At 48.2% G+C, this 16328-nt stretch overlaps 1 protein-coding gene across 1 annotated transcript; it reads right to left on the reverse strand.

The window, feature by feature from the left end:
- Nucleotides 1-3402: 3402 nt before the first annotated feature.
- On the reverse strand, nt 3403-10421 carry LOC127585178 (protein shisa-like-1). The gene is made up of 4 exons (XM_052042392.1): nt 10290-10421; nt 7201-7315; nt 6217-6424; nt 3403-3613 (listed from the first exon to the last, which is right to left on the reverse strand). The coding sequence occupies exons 1-4, from the start codon at nt 10419-10421 to the stop codon at nt 3403-3405; spliced, it is 666 nt and encodes a 221-aa protein (XP_051898352.1).
- Nucleotides 10422-16328: the final 5907 nt, after the last annotated feature.

The following is a 16328-nucleotide window of genomic DNA, read 5'->3' on the forward strand; positions in this document are numbered from 1 at the left end:
CGTCGCGGGGCGATGACGTCGGTTCAGGGCTCGGCCGGCGCTTCATTTCCATAAAAGGAGATGCGCTGTCACTCACGGAAGGGGGCGGGGCTCCGGCAAGGCTTGTTGGGGATTGACGTCACCGCGAACCAGTGCGGTCACCCTGCACCAGTGGCAGTCACTGTGCACCAGTGCGGTCACCCTGCACCAGTGGCAGTCACCCTGTGCCAGTGCAGTCTCCCTGCACCAGTGGCGGTCACTGTGCACCAGTGCGGTCACCCTGCACCAGTGGCAGTCACCCTGTGCCAGTGCAGTCTCCCTGCACCAGTGGCGGTCACTGTGCACCAGTGCGGTCACCCTGCACCAGTGACTACAATTGCATCCGTTGGAGAGAAACCCAGAGGCACATTCTGTGCAAAGTGCCCACTTGATTCCTTCTCCAAATCTACTGCCAGTGGCGCTGGAAAACTGCATCCCTGTGATGCAGGGGGTTCGCTCCATCCTTAGGTCACTGACTTCTCGCTGTGATTCGGTCCATGGACGCATTAACCTAAGAGAAAGCTTCAGTTCACCTCTTGATATTTGAACCTTTACCCTGTGATGAAACTTTTCTCTTTCCCAGGTCTACAAGTCTGAAATTTTGAACCAATCTTCATAAAAAAATATATGGGATTACAGAGGATAAATTCTGAGAGTATTGTACTGTGGTTAAATGAATGGACTGTTAATCCAAAGCTCTGGCCTGTTGCAATGGAGATACAAATTCAAATCCCAACATGACCACTGAGTAAATTCAGTTAATTAAATAATCCAGAGTTTTTTAAAAAAGTCATGGTGAAGCTATTGAATTTGTCCTTCAGGGCAATAAATGTGGTATCCTTACCCAGTCTGACCTTCCTGTGAGCAAAGCAATCAGCTGCCTCTGAAATGATCTAACCGCTCAGTTGAATCAAACTGTCTTATGCAACAGCACTGTTGGGGTAGGTTCTCTAAAAGGTCTGTAGGAACTCACCACCACCTCTCGATAGGAGCAATAAATACAGCCTTGACAGCAACACCCATATCCCATAAACAAATCACAAATATTCTGCAGCATTTCCACTGACATGCTCTCTGGTCCTTCCCTTTCCTGATGAACTAATCCTCACTGGTTTTCCCTTTACCTGTGTCCCAGGGTAAAACTGTTCCCCTATGTAATGAAACGACACTACCTAGGGGTTCATTCTAATTAAGCAAGATTGCAGTTGTTGGATGTTAGTCACACACGACCTGAGGTCCGACAAAAACATGTGATCATTCATGTTTTATTCTATAATTTGTGGCAGTTAAGAAGTTTGTACAATATTGTCTATATTTCCACCTCCCTATCATCATTAAATATCGAAGAGCTGGTCTGTCTCAGTCTCTCACACATGGGTAATGAACTTGTGAGTTGAGCTTTGAGTTCCCATTCCAGAGACGGTAGGCCAACTCTCCTGTGCAGTCGAGGAAGTGCTCTCAGTCAAAGATTCAGGTTTAAGGCATAAGAATCTCACTGGTCTCAAAGAAGAACAATGTACTTCCAGTGTCCTGACCAATATTCCTTGCAAATCCCACCCTCCCCAACCAACAGCATCACAAACTGGTCATTCATCTTGAAGGAACGAGTTGAGTTGAGGGAAGTGGCAGATGCAGTTCAACCCAGATAAGTGTGAAGTGGTTCATTTTGGTAGGTCAAATATGATGGCAGACTATAGTATTAATGGTAATACCCTTGGCAGTGTGGAGGATCAGAGGGATCCTGGGGTCCGAGTCCATAGGACGCTCAAAGCAGCTGCACAGGTTGACTCTGTGGTTAAGAAGGCATACGGTGTATTGTCCTTCATCAATCGGGGAATTGAATTCAGGAGCCGAGAGGTAATGTTGCAGCTATATAGGACCCTGGTCAGACCCCACTTGGAGTACTGTGCTCAGTTCTGGTCGCCTCACTACAGGAAGGATGTGGAAGCCATAGAGAGGGTGCAGAGAAGATTTACAAGGATGTTGCCTGGACTGGGGAGCATGCCTTACGAAAGCAGGTTGAGTGAACTTGGACTTTTCTCCTTGGAGCGACGGAGGATGACGGGTGACCTGATAGAGGTGTATAAGATGATGAGAGGCATTGATCGTGTGGACAGTCAGGGGCTTTTCCCCAGGGCTGAAATGGTGGCCACAAGAGGACATAGGTTTAAGGTGCTGGGGAGTAGGTACAGAGATGTCAGGGGTAAGTTTTTTACTCAGAGAGTGGTGAGTGTGTGGAATGGGCTGCCGGCAACGGTGGTGAAGGCGGATACGATAGGGTCTTTTAAGAGACTGTTAGATAGGTACATGGAGCTGAGTAAAATAGAGAGGGCTATGGGTAAGCCTAGTAATTTCTAAGGTAGGGACATGTTCGGCACAACTTTGTGGGCCGAAGGGCCTGAATTGTGCTGTGGGTTTTCTATGTTTCTACGTTTCTAACTTTCACAATCTTTATGCCAGTGAAGTATTTCTGAATTATAATCACTGTTATGATGTAGGAAACACAGCAACCAAACTGGCCACAGTAAAATCTCACAAAGAGCAATTAGATCAGTGTTCTTGGGATGTCAGTTGAGGGATGGATACCGGGCAGGAGCCAGGTTCCTGGCACCCAATTCCTGGTCCTCCGCCTGTAACTTGGGAGACCTGTTTTGTCGAAACAATCACAGAAACATCAGCCCATCCAGTGCATATGGAGTGCATGGGTCAAAGTCTGTAGCAGAGTAAATAGATACACAGGAATTGCTGGACCAAAAGACCAAGCTCTGAATCATTTGCCATCCAGTATGTGAATACTCAGACAATCCAGTAACACTGTTGACTAACCAAAGTGACCAACCTCCATCCACAGGAGAATCAGAGCTGGAGCAATGGAACACTCAGCAATGTTCAAACTTACCATTCTCCTAAGACTATAACACAGAAACAGCTGGAGGTCGGTGGGGCAGCATCCTTGTCTAGACACCAGAGGTTCTGTGCTCACACCCACTCCAGATACTGGAGCACAGAACCCAGGTTGGTGCCCCAGCACAGAACTGCAGGATGCCTCGTAACCAGAGCTTCTGCTCTGTGGAAGAGACATTAAACTGATGCCACGTCAACTCTCACAAGTAGGGGATCTACTTTTAGTGCTACTTTTAAAAGGGGAGTTCCCATGGTGTCCTGGTCAGTATTTGAGCCTCAACTGACATTACAGCAGCAGATTATCTGACCATCAACACACCGCTACAGATGCAGTGGACAACCTGGCTGCTGCACCCCCGCCTCCCCACGATGCTGCCAATCCATCAGTGAAGTTCAGTTCGGTGGCTGCACTCCTGCAAGTCGCAGAGCACAACCTGCGCCCATGTCCACCAATGCAAGGGTCCTTCATCAGCAACGATGTCAAGATGCCCGTTGTCCCAACGACGACCTTTGACCCGGTGTGGAGAAACTTCCCTCAGGGCTGTCTCCATAGCCACCACAGAGGGAAGCAGGAGCTCGGCACGGCCGGAGCTTGTCTCTGTTCACCGAGCAGTAATAGAGCAGGTCCATCAGGAGGAGGGCAGCAACACCGAGACCGTAGACCAGAACAGCAGCCATCAGCCCATAGTTACTGGAGGGGGTAGAAACACCGGTTCAGTGAGTGAGGACCAACAGCCCAACACAGCTCGTCAACAGATGAGGAGCGACAAAGGGGCCTTCCCCAAACCTGGCTCACCGCTGGGACCAAAGGTCTCTGGAAAGCTGTGTGTCCCAGCCAGGAGGGCAGACACAGCTCTCAGCCGGCACCCAGCTGACTGAACCTTGACCGTGCTAATAAAGGTGAATGCCTCGGAGTCAGTGCCTCAGGGGCGTGGATGGGCCCCAGCTCAATCAACGTGGAGATGGGGAAGGGCTTGGGTCCACTGGGCAGCTTACAGAAAGAGCAACATCTGCTGAATCCCACCCCATCTCCCCACCCCCACCAGCACAGCATCCCCACCACCCATCCCATCCCCCATCACCACCTTAACCCCACCAACCCATCCCCTACCACAACCCCATCACCCCCACCATCCTGTCACTTCACCCTCACCACCCAATCCCCCCAACACCCACCCCCCATCATTACTCCAAGCCCCTCACATCCCCGCACCACTACCCCATGCCACCAAACATCAGCCACACTTCAAACCCTGCAATCAGCAAATTCAAGGCAACTGACGACTGAAAACCATCAAAGCTTCCACCAAATGAGTCCTTCCTTGCCCTCGCCTCTCACTCCACCTGAACAAGTTCCCTTCCCTCTGAGCCCAGAGCAACGTCTGGGTCACTCGATGAAGTGGTTGCAGTGCCTTCTGGGGAATATCCACCAACGTTACGTCTGTGGACTTCCAGATGGTAATTGATAAAGTCCCTTTTCAGAGTGTTTGTTAAGTGTAGGGCTCAAGGAACTGAGGAGGTTTTACTGACCTGGCTGAGAAACTGAGTGACTAAAAGCAAAGGTTAAGACAACGGACAGCAGCTCAAACCAGCAATGACAGGGGTTCCTACAGGGATCTCTGCTGAGGTCACAACTATTCATCATACCGATAAGGTACTTAGATAACAGAGTGAAAAGTCACACAGTCAGGTTTAACAGTGACACGGAGATAGATGACATTGAAAACCATGCGTGCAGTTGCATTAAATGACAAAGATGATTAATTGATTGAATGATTGGGAAAAACTGGATTTGAACGTAGCCAGTGACATCGTCAAATTTTGACCCAGAAGTCGGAAATCACAGTGTACCTTCAAACTGAAGAAGCAAAGCTGCAAATAGGCTTGAGGGGAGGGGTAGGAGTCGTGAACAAAGATTAATATCATTGACGGGTACAGAAGGTAATCAAGAGGTGAATGGAATGCTGGCCTCATGTCCATCGACGTAGCAGGGGGATGAAGTTATGCTTCAGCTGTTCCACACCCTGGTTACACCGCACTGTGGTCGGTAGTGGGGCCAGGCAGTTTGACGGGTGTACTGGCCTTGGAAAGGGTGCAGTGCAGGTTTACCAGAATGATACCAGAACACCAAGGGTTAAATAATGAGGAGCAAACACACAACTCATGTTCTGTTCCCTGGAACTGAGAAGGTTAAGGTGTGACATGATTTGAATTTTCAAGATAACAGATTTGGAAGATGAAGAGATAGACGGGGTGAGTGCCCGCTGTCTTCTTCACAGGCAGGGGACAAAAAACTAGAGGGCAGAGGTTTAAGGTGAGAGGGGAAAGATTTAAAAGGGACCTGAGGGGTAAATTCTTCACACAGAGAGTGGTGCGTGTATGGAATGAGCTGCCAGAGAAAGTAGTTGAGGCAGGTACAATAAAGATATTTAAAATACATTTGGATAAGTTTATGGATGGGAAAAGTGTAGAGGGCTATGGGCCAAACATGGACAAATGGGACTAACTTAGCTGGGCACCTTGGTCAGCATGGATGAGTTGGGCTGAAGGGCCTGTTTCCATGCTGTATCACTCTATGACTAAGAGAAGATGTGTCCACTGGGCGAGAGGGCAGGGCTAAAGGATTTGAGCCAAGCACACCAGGAGCAGAGTCAGGACACTCCGCTAGACACAGAGTGTGTTCAATGTTTACAACTCTCCACAAACACCAGTCGACGCTGGTCAACTGCTGACAAATCCAAGGCTGATTGTATAAGAACTCACAAAGGTTTTAAGAAATATGGGAATAAGCAGTTTTAAGGTCACAGGTCAGCTATGATGTCATGAGGCTCATACAGCACAAAAACAGGCTCTTCAGCCCACGGAATCCCTGGCAACAATCGGGCAGGAGACACCAGAGGCCGGAATCTGGAACAACAAACAAAAGGGTGGAGAAGCTCAACGGGTTGAGCAGCGTCTGTGGAGGGAATGGGACAGCCGAAGTTGCCGGTGGAGACCCTTCACCAATCCATGTGGATGGTTTCGACCCAAAAGGACAACTGTCCGTTTCCCCCCACAGATGCTGCCTGACTTCCTCCAGCTTTTGGCTTGTTGCAGCCATCCAGTTACACTGATCCTTGGCTGAACGATGGGCTCCAGGGGTAGATCGTCTCCCCCTATGCCTTTGCTCCAATGTCCTGGTCTGGATTCCACACCCCACCCTACTCCTCACAGAGCAGCATTGCCAGTCCACTTGGTCACCCCGCCAAAGCAGCCAGCACTTCCTCCTCTGTGCTGAGATTGGCTCATACATACACAGAGCTCCTGGTGGCCACCGTCTGGTTGATTCTCGTCATGTTCTGAAACTCCAACCTGTTGCAGCAGTACTTCAGGGTCTGATTACTCTGCCGGCAGCAATACGTCTGCTTCCGCTCATCATTGAGGCGGGGACAGTGGAATCCAGAGTGATATATTCCCGCAGCATCCAAGTACGGCTCACAGGTCCTGAACTTGGAAGCAGAAACTGGACAGCAAAGGGTTAACTGTCAGATCATCGCTTGTTTATACTAACAGAATTATGGCTCAACTCGATGCAGGGCAACCGTGAAATTAGTACAGGCAACCCCCCACGTTATGGGGAGGGTTTGTGTTCCCAGAAAACCATCCATATTGACCCAGATGCTGCCTGACCTGCTGAAGGTTTCCAGCGTTTTCTGTTTTTATTACAGATTTCCAGCATCTGCAGGTTTTTGATTTCTGTTCACAGAGGATATCATCTGCTCTCCCTTGTTACACGCAACACCAAACACTCAGCAATAAAACCACCCTGGACATAACCCAGTCAGACTCGCCGTTCGGTGGTAACTAGGGATGGGCAGTAAAAGCCGACCCTGCCAGTGACACCCTCATCCAATAAACAAATGGAAAAGCAAAGTTTAAGTCGCCCTCCTGTGACGGTACGATCAGTCCCACTGACCATGTCCGGGCAGTACTGAGAGTGTGTTGCACTGCTAAATGTGCCACCTTTCAGAAAATACATTATACTACAGTCCTGCCTCTCACCTCCCCTCTCCAACTGATGCAAGAGATCCCATAACACAGCTCTGAAGACGAGCAGCACATTCCTCTGGCCAAGGTCCATCACTGAATCGACACCAGGTTGTCTATTACATTGGTGTTTGTGGGATCACTGTGTGAAATTGGCTCCAATATAACGTAATGATAACACTTGACAAGTGGCCATGCAGCACGTTGAGGCAGGAAAGGTGTTACTGAGGGCTGATTTCTTTCACTTCTTACCTGTTGCCAATAACTCACAGAGCAGCAGCAAAACCTTCAGCTGTTGGGAGAGCGGCCAAGCGTAGCAGCTGTTCCCAGCGCCCCTAACTCTCATCCCAAAGGACGATACCAGGACCTACAACAAAGAACACCGTTTACTTCCAGTCCAATCTCTCACCCCTTCCAAATGCTACCAGAGGACCCAATTTCCTGCTGTCCTTGGTGATACAGAGAGAGAGTCCCTGAGAAATGAACAGTCAGAGAGTCAAACAGCAGAGAAACAGGCCCTTCGGCCCATGCTGTCCATGCTGATCATTAAATACCTATCAATACAAACCCCTTTTACCAGCACTAGGTCTGCAGCCTACTATGGTTTGGCGATTCAAGTGCTCGTCCACATGTCTCCACCACCTTCTCAGGCACTGGGTTCCAGATTTCAATCACCCTCTGAGTGAAATAATTCCTCCTCGGATCCCCTCTTAACCTCTTACTCCTCACTTGAAACCTATGCCCTCTCGTCTCAGATGCCTCCGCCATGGGGAAATATTTCTATCTGCTGCATCTATGCCTCTCGTAATTTTGTACACCTCTATCAGCTCTCCCTTCAGCCTCCTCCACTCCAAGGGAAACAAAGCCAGCCCATCCTGTTGCTCTTCATGACTGGCAGCTGGGAGACCAAATAAAAGCTGTCAATGGAAGACTCAATGTCCTTACAATACAGGAACACCGAGGATCAAGGATGAATCTACAATGGATTTAACAGAGAATAAAGGGTTGGTAGATTTTCTTTTTATGCTCTGGACCTATCAAAATTTTAAGTGTAATTAGTTGATCTCAGTGCTGGTGATGCAGTGAGCCAGAAGCAAATCATCGGACCAGGACGTGCAGACTGATTGGTTCACTTTTTAAAGCCAAACATTTAATTCTGCTTCTGCAATTAATTGCTCTATTAATATTTATCATATACATGTCATGTTGTAATTACGATCTCCCACCATTGATGGAGCTGCAAGGGGGTGGGGAAGGTTCCCATAATGAGACAAGCCTCATATAAGCACTTTGCACTGCAACTATAGACAGGGATTTAATGTGTTGACAAATTGCATGCTTCTCTGTAACACATTATATATTCTAAGCACATATATGCCATAATTTCCAAACAGAAAATCTCTCATTGTTTAAGTTTGAAAACCAAGACTGAAAGTTACACCTTAATGTGTAAAACAAAATTACATTGTGGGGAAATATTAATAGAATTGTTTGGATTGAGTACAATTCCCAGTGTAACTGAGATAATTTCAAACTGGCTGTTGGAGGAATCCCTGGTGCCAAAAGCAAACCTTCAGCGCGGTCAGCAGGCGTGAAGCGGAATGGATTCACTTCGAGAGATGCAAATTAATCAGAAGAGCGAAGATAACAAGAAAAAACTAGATGTTTCGATTGTTTGAAGAAATGGTACATTAACGAAATAAGAAAGGAGCTTTAGTTCAAAGAATAACCGCATGCAGGGAGGCTCTTCACAAAAGACCCCTCGAATACCTCACACAAGACCCCGTGAGCGGTGCTTGTTATTTGACCTCAGAGGTGGACGCTACTGCAGCTCCGCTCTCACCCACATGTCCGCACTTCACAGTACCAGTGGGTGGCAGGGAAACAACTTGCCGGGGAAGTTGTTTCAAGAACAAAGAAACACTGCCTCAATTATTTTAAACAGTTCTTACCATAAAGTAAAAAAAGATTTGTGGTTATAAGCTGCTTAACATAATTATAGCGCTTTAGAACATACTGAACATTTCACAGGCACCGAGCTCCGTCACTGTTGTCATGTCGGAAATGCAGCAGCAATTTGCGCACAGCAAGCTCCCACAGACAGTAACATGATCATGACCGGACTATCACTTCAAAGTTTTTTAAACATGGTTAGGGGCAGCACAGGGTTAATTCATGCTGCTGCCTCCCAGCTCCAGAGACCCGGGTTCAATCCTGACCTCTGGTGCTGTCTGTGTGGAGTTTGCACGTTCTCGCTGTAACTGCCTGGATTTCCCCCCACATCTCAAAAATGTCTGGTTTGTAGATTAATTGGCTACCTCTAATTGCCCCCTAGGGTGTAGATGAGTGGGTGGAACCTCGGGGGAGGGGGAGTTGATGGAAATGTGGGGAGAAATAAGTGGGAGAATGGGACTGATGGGAATGCCCGAGGGCCAGCATACACTCAATGGGCCTAATGGCGTCTTTGACTGTGTGAGGTGTGTGATGTCCCTGGCTATGCCAGCACTTTGAAGTGGCGCCTGATGATGAAACAGATCGGGGAAGGGATGGTCTAGAGTCACAATACAGGGGACAGGCGACACATTTCCCTCCCTGAAGGCTGTTCCTGAACACAAGGAAACAGGAGCAGGAGTGGGCCACTCGGCCCCTCAAGCCTGCCCCGCCATTCTATACTATCATGGCTGGGCTGTCCCAGGCCTCACCTCTCCTTCCGCGACAGTTCCCCACAGCCCCCAATCTTTCAAACGTGTATCCACCACTAACACCTCACGGATCCGGAATTCCGGAGATGCTCCACCTCTGGCAGAAGCTGCTTCGATGCGCCTCAGTTTTAAATGCTCTCCCCTAAAGCCGGATGGTTTCTATAACTATCAGTGGTTTCACTCTCACCGCGACTGGGACTCGTTTTGTTTAAATTCCGGATTAATTTACTTCGTTTTAACTCCTCGGCTGCGAACCCGTGTCCCTGACAACCACCGACGCCACTCTTGCATTCGGGGGACAGAAACTTCAGTGCGGGTCTGCGAATCTCGCAAGGGAGCCTCAGTTTAAGCTGAGGCGGGGCTCGCAGGCAGTGCGGCACCCCCTCAGTCCTGCAGCCCGGAGTCAGCCAGAATTTGCAATATCCTGAGGCTCTACCACCACCTGTCCCACAAGGTGTTTCAAAAGGAGTTTTGTCCCGTGCAGCTGAATTAATGACAGAAGACTTGTGGAGGGGAGGTTGATCCAAGTTCTCCCGGGGCGCAGACCCTGTTTGTAACTGCACTCGGCCGCTCTGCTCTGGGCTGCGGACTGTCCATCCTCACCCTGGGTCTAACTACTCTTCCAATCTCCCTACTCACCCGTTTGCAGCCGCCACCCGTGCAGCAGCAGCGGGCGCGTCTCCGTGAAGTTGGAGTCATTTTTTGGGGTGAGGATCCTCTGACTGGCAAAGATGCGGCTGGAAGAGCGTCCTGCACGAATCCGGGGCTCATCTCCACTGCAGCCGGCGAGGAGCCCCGGAGGGAGATTCCTGCAAAACCTCTCACGTAACCGACCCCGTCCCTCGGCAACCGTCACTGAGCGACGCCATTCTCCCGGCAACGCGATGCTGGTCAATAAAAGGCATCACTGCTCACCCCCTCCCCTCCCCTCCCCTCCCCGGATTCATTTCACATTTAAACCCCCCACACTTATACACTGGCCCTTCCTCCTGCCTTGTTCCGACCTTAGAATTGTTGCATCGCCGAGGGAACTCCAGTTAAAGCCCCCACATGTTCTCCGAGCCATTTGGAGAATTTACGAGTCCTCGCCTCTCACTGGTGCCCCAGGGGATGTGGGCGTGAGCCGACAGTCCTGGTGAAGGTGCTTCACAGTGGTGCTGAGGAGGGGGTTCCAGGATTGAGACCCAACTCCCCATGCAGGAACAGTGATTTATCTCCAAGTGCGGAGGTTGGGTGACTTTCACTCTTGCCTTATTCTCTTGCCAATGGACTAAATGGTCGCCACCTATACCAGCTCTTCGAGCAACCAACAGTCCCATCAACTTCCATGTAACTCTGAATTTCCTGTCCCCCTACAGTCAGGACAATTAATGTACCAGCACGTCTTTGGGACAGAGTCAGACAGCACAGTAACAGGTCCTTCGGCCCAACTGGTTCACACCGATCAAAGTTCTTATCCAGGCTCGTCCCATTTGCCTGCATTTGGCCCAGATCCCTCCAAACCTTTCCTATCCATGTAACTGTCCAAGTACTTCTTAAATACTATTCATGTACCTGCCTGGGCCACTTCATCTGACAGCTCACTCCACATTTCACCCTCTGGGTGAAGAAGTTTCCCATCAGGTTCCTATTAAATCTTTCCCCTCACTTTAAACCTGTGCCCTCTGGTTCTTGATTCCCCAACCCAGGGAGAAAGACTGTGTGCATTCACCCTGTCTATGCCCCTCATGATTTAACACACCTCCATGAGCTTACTCCTCATTCTCCTATGCGCCAATGAATAAACCTCAACCTGCTCAACCTCTCTCCATCACTCAGTCCCTCAACTCCTGGCAACATCCTCGTAAATTTCCTCTGCACTCTTTCCGGCTGAATGGCAATTTTCCTATAGCAGGGTGATCAAAGCTGAACACAATATTCCAAATAATGTGGGAGGAAACCCACACAGTCACTGAGAGAACAAGCAAATTCCACTCACACAGCACCTAAAGTCGGGGCTGGACCCAGTCACTGGAGCTGTGAAGCAGTGACACTCACTGCTGCACTATGATACCACCCAGAGTGCAGCTGACTTGGAGGGGAACCTGCAAGTGGTGGTGTTCCTGTCCTTGTTCTGTTAGGTAGGAGAGGTCACAGGTTTGAGAGACACTTAACAAATTGTTCTGGTGAGTTGTCATTGTGCATTCCACAGATGTCACACACCACAGTCACACCATGCCAGCGCTGCAGGCAATGAATGCTCAGAGGCTGGATGGGTGCTGATCAAACTCACTGATCTGCCCTGCATGGTGCCAAACTTCAGGAATGCTGGAGTTGTACTCATCCAAACAGCTGGAGTGCATTGTCATGCTCATGCCTTATAGGTGGTGGAAAGGCTTTGGAGAGTCATCACTGAAGCCCCCACCATCATCTTTTTCTCAAGCAGTTTCTTGAGGAAGATGCTGTCCTTCAGTTCTTCATGCTCTGAGGTGGCTGTTGTGGGGGCTGTAACTTCTGCCACAGGTGGGCAGGGCGTGGGGGAAGGCTGGGGTAGCTGGTTTGTTTGGGACTCAGCACATACTTTCCAATGTTTGGACGTGTGGTCCCATCACAGAGATGCAAGGTGCTCAGTGACTTTTCACCTCGAGAGGTCAGGGACCAGGGACTGTCACATTGGTGATGATGTTGCATCCTTTTAAGGAGCACGTCCACAAAATGCTCTCTCTGACCTACAGCCTAGTCGTTGCTGTGACAGAGCTCAGAGTACAGAGCTTGCTTCAGGAGTCTGGTGCCAATATGCAACATGGCCCACCCAACGTATCTGGTTAAGCATGTCCCGAACCTCAGTGCTGGGGATGTTGGTCTGGAAGATGCTGCTGCTAACGTTGGCTCCCCTGCCCTGCCAATTGACTTGGAAGACTAGTAGTATGTCTCCAGTGCTTTGATGTGCCCTATCGTAGGTTGTCCATATCTCTAACACTTTCAGGAGGGTGGGGTCACTACTGTTCAGTAGACAATGAGCTTGATGCCAGGTTTGAGGTCTTGGTCTTCCTTAGCTGGCTGAAGGCTATGCTCACACATTGGCAGTGGTGAACTTCATCATCGATATCTGCCTTTGCTGAGAGGTGGCTCCCTCAGTCAGTGATGATGCTTGTATCTGTTCACCTTCATAGACTGAGCTCAAAGTCACCGCTGACTCCTTCACTGTAGCCAATGAGTGCCTGCACCTTGTGTTAAATAGCAAGAAGGTAAAAGTCCTCCCACTAACTTGACCTAAAATCCCCAATCAAAATCCATGATATACTGGAAAGTGTGGATTACCCACACCATCCCCCTAGGGGAGTTCACCATTGATCAGAACCTTAACTGGATCAGCCACATAAATACAACGGCTACAAGCCCAGGTGCTGGGCATCCTGTGGAGTGGCTCACCAGGTTTAATATCCCCCATAAGGGGGAATTAATATTGGGTACTGCAGAAATAGCTGAGGCTTTGAATGACTATTTTGTGTCGGTCTTCACAGTGGAGGACACATCTAACATGCCAAAGAGAGATGTTATGGATGCCACGGGAGGTGAGGACCTCAATATAATTGCTATCACTAAAGAGGCAGTGATGGGCAAACCAGTGGCCTAAAGGTAGACAAGTCCCCTGGTCCTGATCCCAGCGCTTTGAAAGAAATGGCGGATGTTATAGGAGAGGCGTTTGTGATAACTTACTACATTTCTCTGGACTCTGGGCAGGTCCCAGCACACTGGAAGACGGCGAATGTCACGCCACTGTTTAAACAAAGATGTAGGTAAAAGGCGGGTAACTATAGGCCAGTTAGCTTAACATCTGTAGTTGGGAAAATGCTTGAAGCTATCATTAAGGAAGAAATAGCGAGACATCTGGATAGAAGTGGTTCCATCAGGCAGACGCAGCATGGATTCAGGAAGGGCAGGCCCTGTTTGACAAACTTACTGGAGTTCTTTGAGGATATAATGAGCACAGTGGATAGAGAGGAACAGGTGGATGCTGTATAATTGGATTTCCAGAAAGTGCCACATATAAAAGACTTATCCATAAGGATGCATGGAGTTGGGGGTAATGTATTAGCACGGATAGAGGATTGGTTAACTAATAGAAGGCAGAGAGTTGGGATAAATGAGTGTTTCTCTGGCTGGCAATCAGTGGTGAGTGGGGTGCCGCAGGGGTCAGTGCTGGGCCCACTACTGTTCATGATAACCATTAACGATTTGGAAGAGGGGACCGGGTGTAGCGTATCTAAGTTTGCTGATGACACTACATTGAGTGGAAAAGCAAATAGTGCAGAGGATACGGAGGGTCTGCAGAGAGATATAGATGGGTTAAGTGGGTGGGTGAGGTTCTGGCAGATGCTGGTAAATGTGAGGTCATCCACTTTGGAGGGAAAAATAGAAGATCAGATTATCTAAATGGTGAAAGATTGCAGCTGTTGCACAGAGGGATTTGGGAGAGCTTGTGCATGAATCACAAAAGGTTGGTTTGCAGGTACAACAGGTTATCAAGAAGGCAAATGGAATGTTGGCCTTCATTGCCAGGGATTGAATTTAAGAGCAGGGAGGTTATGCTGCAACTGTACAGGGTACTGGTGAGGCCACACCTGGAGTACTGCGTGCCATTCTGGTCTCCTTACTTGAGGAAGGATATACTGGCTTTGGAGGTGGTGCAGAGGAGGTTCACCAGGTTGATTCTGGAGATGAGGAGGTTACCTTATGAGGAGCGATTGAGTCGCCTGGGACTATACTTGCTGGAATTCAGAAGCACGAGAGGGGATCTTATAGAAACATATAAAATTATGAAAGGGATAGATAAGACAGAGGCTGGAAGGTTGTTTCCACTGGTAGGTGAGACTAGAACTAGGGCACATAGCCTCAAGATTCGGGGGAGTAGATTTAGGATGGAGATGAGGAGGAACTGCTTTTCCCAGAGTAGTGAATCTGTGGAATTCTCTGCCTAGGGAAGCAGTAGAGGCTGCCTCAATATATTTAGGACAAATTTGGATAGATTTTTGCATAGTAAGGAAATTAAGGGTTATGGGGGGGAAAGGCAGGGAGGTGGAGCTGAGTCCACGGCCAGATCAGCCATGATCTTATTGAATGGTGCAGGCTCGACGGGCCAGATGGCCGACTCCTGCTCCTATTTCTTAAGTTATGTTCTTATATGTGGAAACTTCTTTGTACTTCCAGCAATTTCTTTGATAAAATGAAAGACCTTTGACCCAAGTCTTTTCTCAAAAAATATTTAAATAATGGCCTCTCCCAATTCTTCCACCTACTGGCACCCATGTCAGAGCCTTTGCAGTTGGCCCATGCACTGGCTCCTGCCCCCAATGCCTCCAGTAACTTGTACCCTCTGCTGATTCACCAAATTACTTGGCAAATATTTTAAATTTCTCTTTCTGACTAGCTCCTCCTGACTGTAACTAGCAGTAAAGAGCTTATAATAAACCAACTTATGAAGACCTCGGTCTCACAGTAAAGTACTTTTGAAAAGCAATCACTGTTGGAATGGACAGGATCAGGTGAAATGAAATCTATTGACAGGTCTGTCGATAACCAGGGAACATAGATTGAAGGTGGTTGGGAAAGGAACTGTTATGGTGAGAAATTATTTTGAGGCTTATGATGATGTGGAGGGGTCTCTGGTGATGGAACGGCAGGAATGAAATTCACGCTGTGAAGGATAGTGAAACAAATAGTTTTTAAAAGGAGCGTCCATGCAGGCTGAGGGGACTAGAGTGACAGATTTTGGGCAGCAAGAGGTGATCGAGAGGGGAAGGAGGTGTTAAATATCAATGCCAGCATGGGCGTGCTTAGCTGAAAAATCTGCTCCCCCTGCAGACTGCATTTGATACATACAAACAGTCTTTCAATTCCAAAGAAGTTTTTAAAATAAGTCTTCATTAAATTCATTGCATTGACTTCATTAAAGGATGATTGACATTGAACTGGCTAAAAAGAGCAGGAAACGGCTTTAAAGTCCAATATTTTACTCCCTTTGAGTTAACTGCAGCAAACAAAAATTGAACAGATAACAAGCAACCTTGATGGAGAAATCACAGGACCATTGCTGAGGTTCAGCGTGCAAGAGGTAATTTAGCTGCAAAAATCTCAATCACTAGACATCTCCTGCTCCCACCTGAGTTTTCTCTCTCCCCAAGGTAGTGAGTGCCAACTCTCACTGAGGTAAACTTTCCATAAACAGGAGCTTTCATGGTGTCTTGCCCTTACTGTTGCTACACATGGGAGTTAGGATACAGAGCATCAGCAGGATACTTTATTTTGGGAGTATCAGCAAAAAGTCCACTGCTGCCATGGAATGATGTAATACCTAATGTTATTCAGCCCAAGAACCCTATGCTAGTATGTCCTGTAACTTTTGAAAAGGCAATGAAGGTTTGAACATTAAAAAAGATGTGTAACCACAACTTTCCCATTCAATCGCAGATGTCATATAGTTCAAAAATCTACTGAACTTGAAAATATTCAGTTCTTTGGGGTAGGGTATTCCAAGAATTTACACCCCCAAATGAATCCGAAATGGCCAATCCTTTACTGAGTCCACTAGACACTCCAGCCGGGGCTGTTACAGTTGAATCACCTCCAGATCATAAACTGGTTGTGTTAAAACTCAGTGATCTTCTCCTGTTGAATATCCACTGGTATGAACAACTA

This window comes from Pristis pectinata, chromosome 32 (genome assembly GCF_009764475.1).
Source record: "Pristis pectinata isolate sPriPec2 chromosome 32, sPriPec2.1.pri, whole genome shotgun sequence".
In the NCBI taxonomy this organism is placed as follows: domain Eukaryota; kingdom Metazoa; phylum Chordata; class Chondrichthyes; order Rhinopristiformes; family Pristidae; genus Pristis; species Pristis pectinata.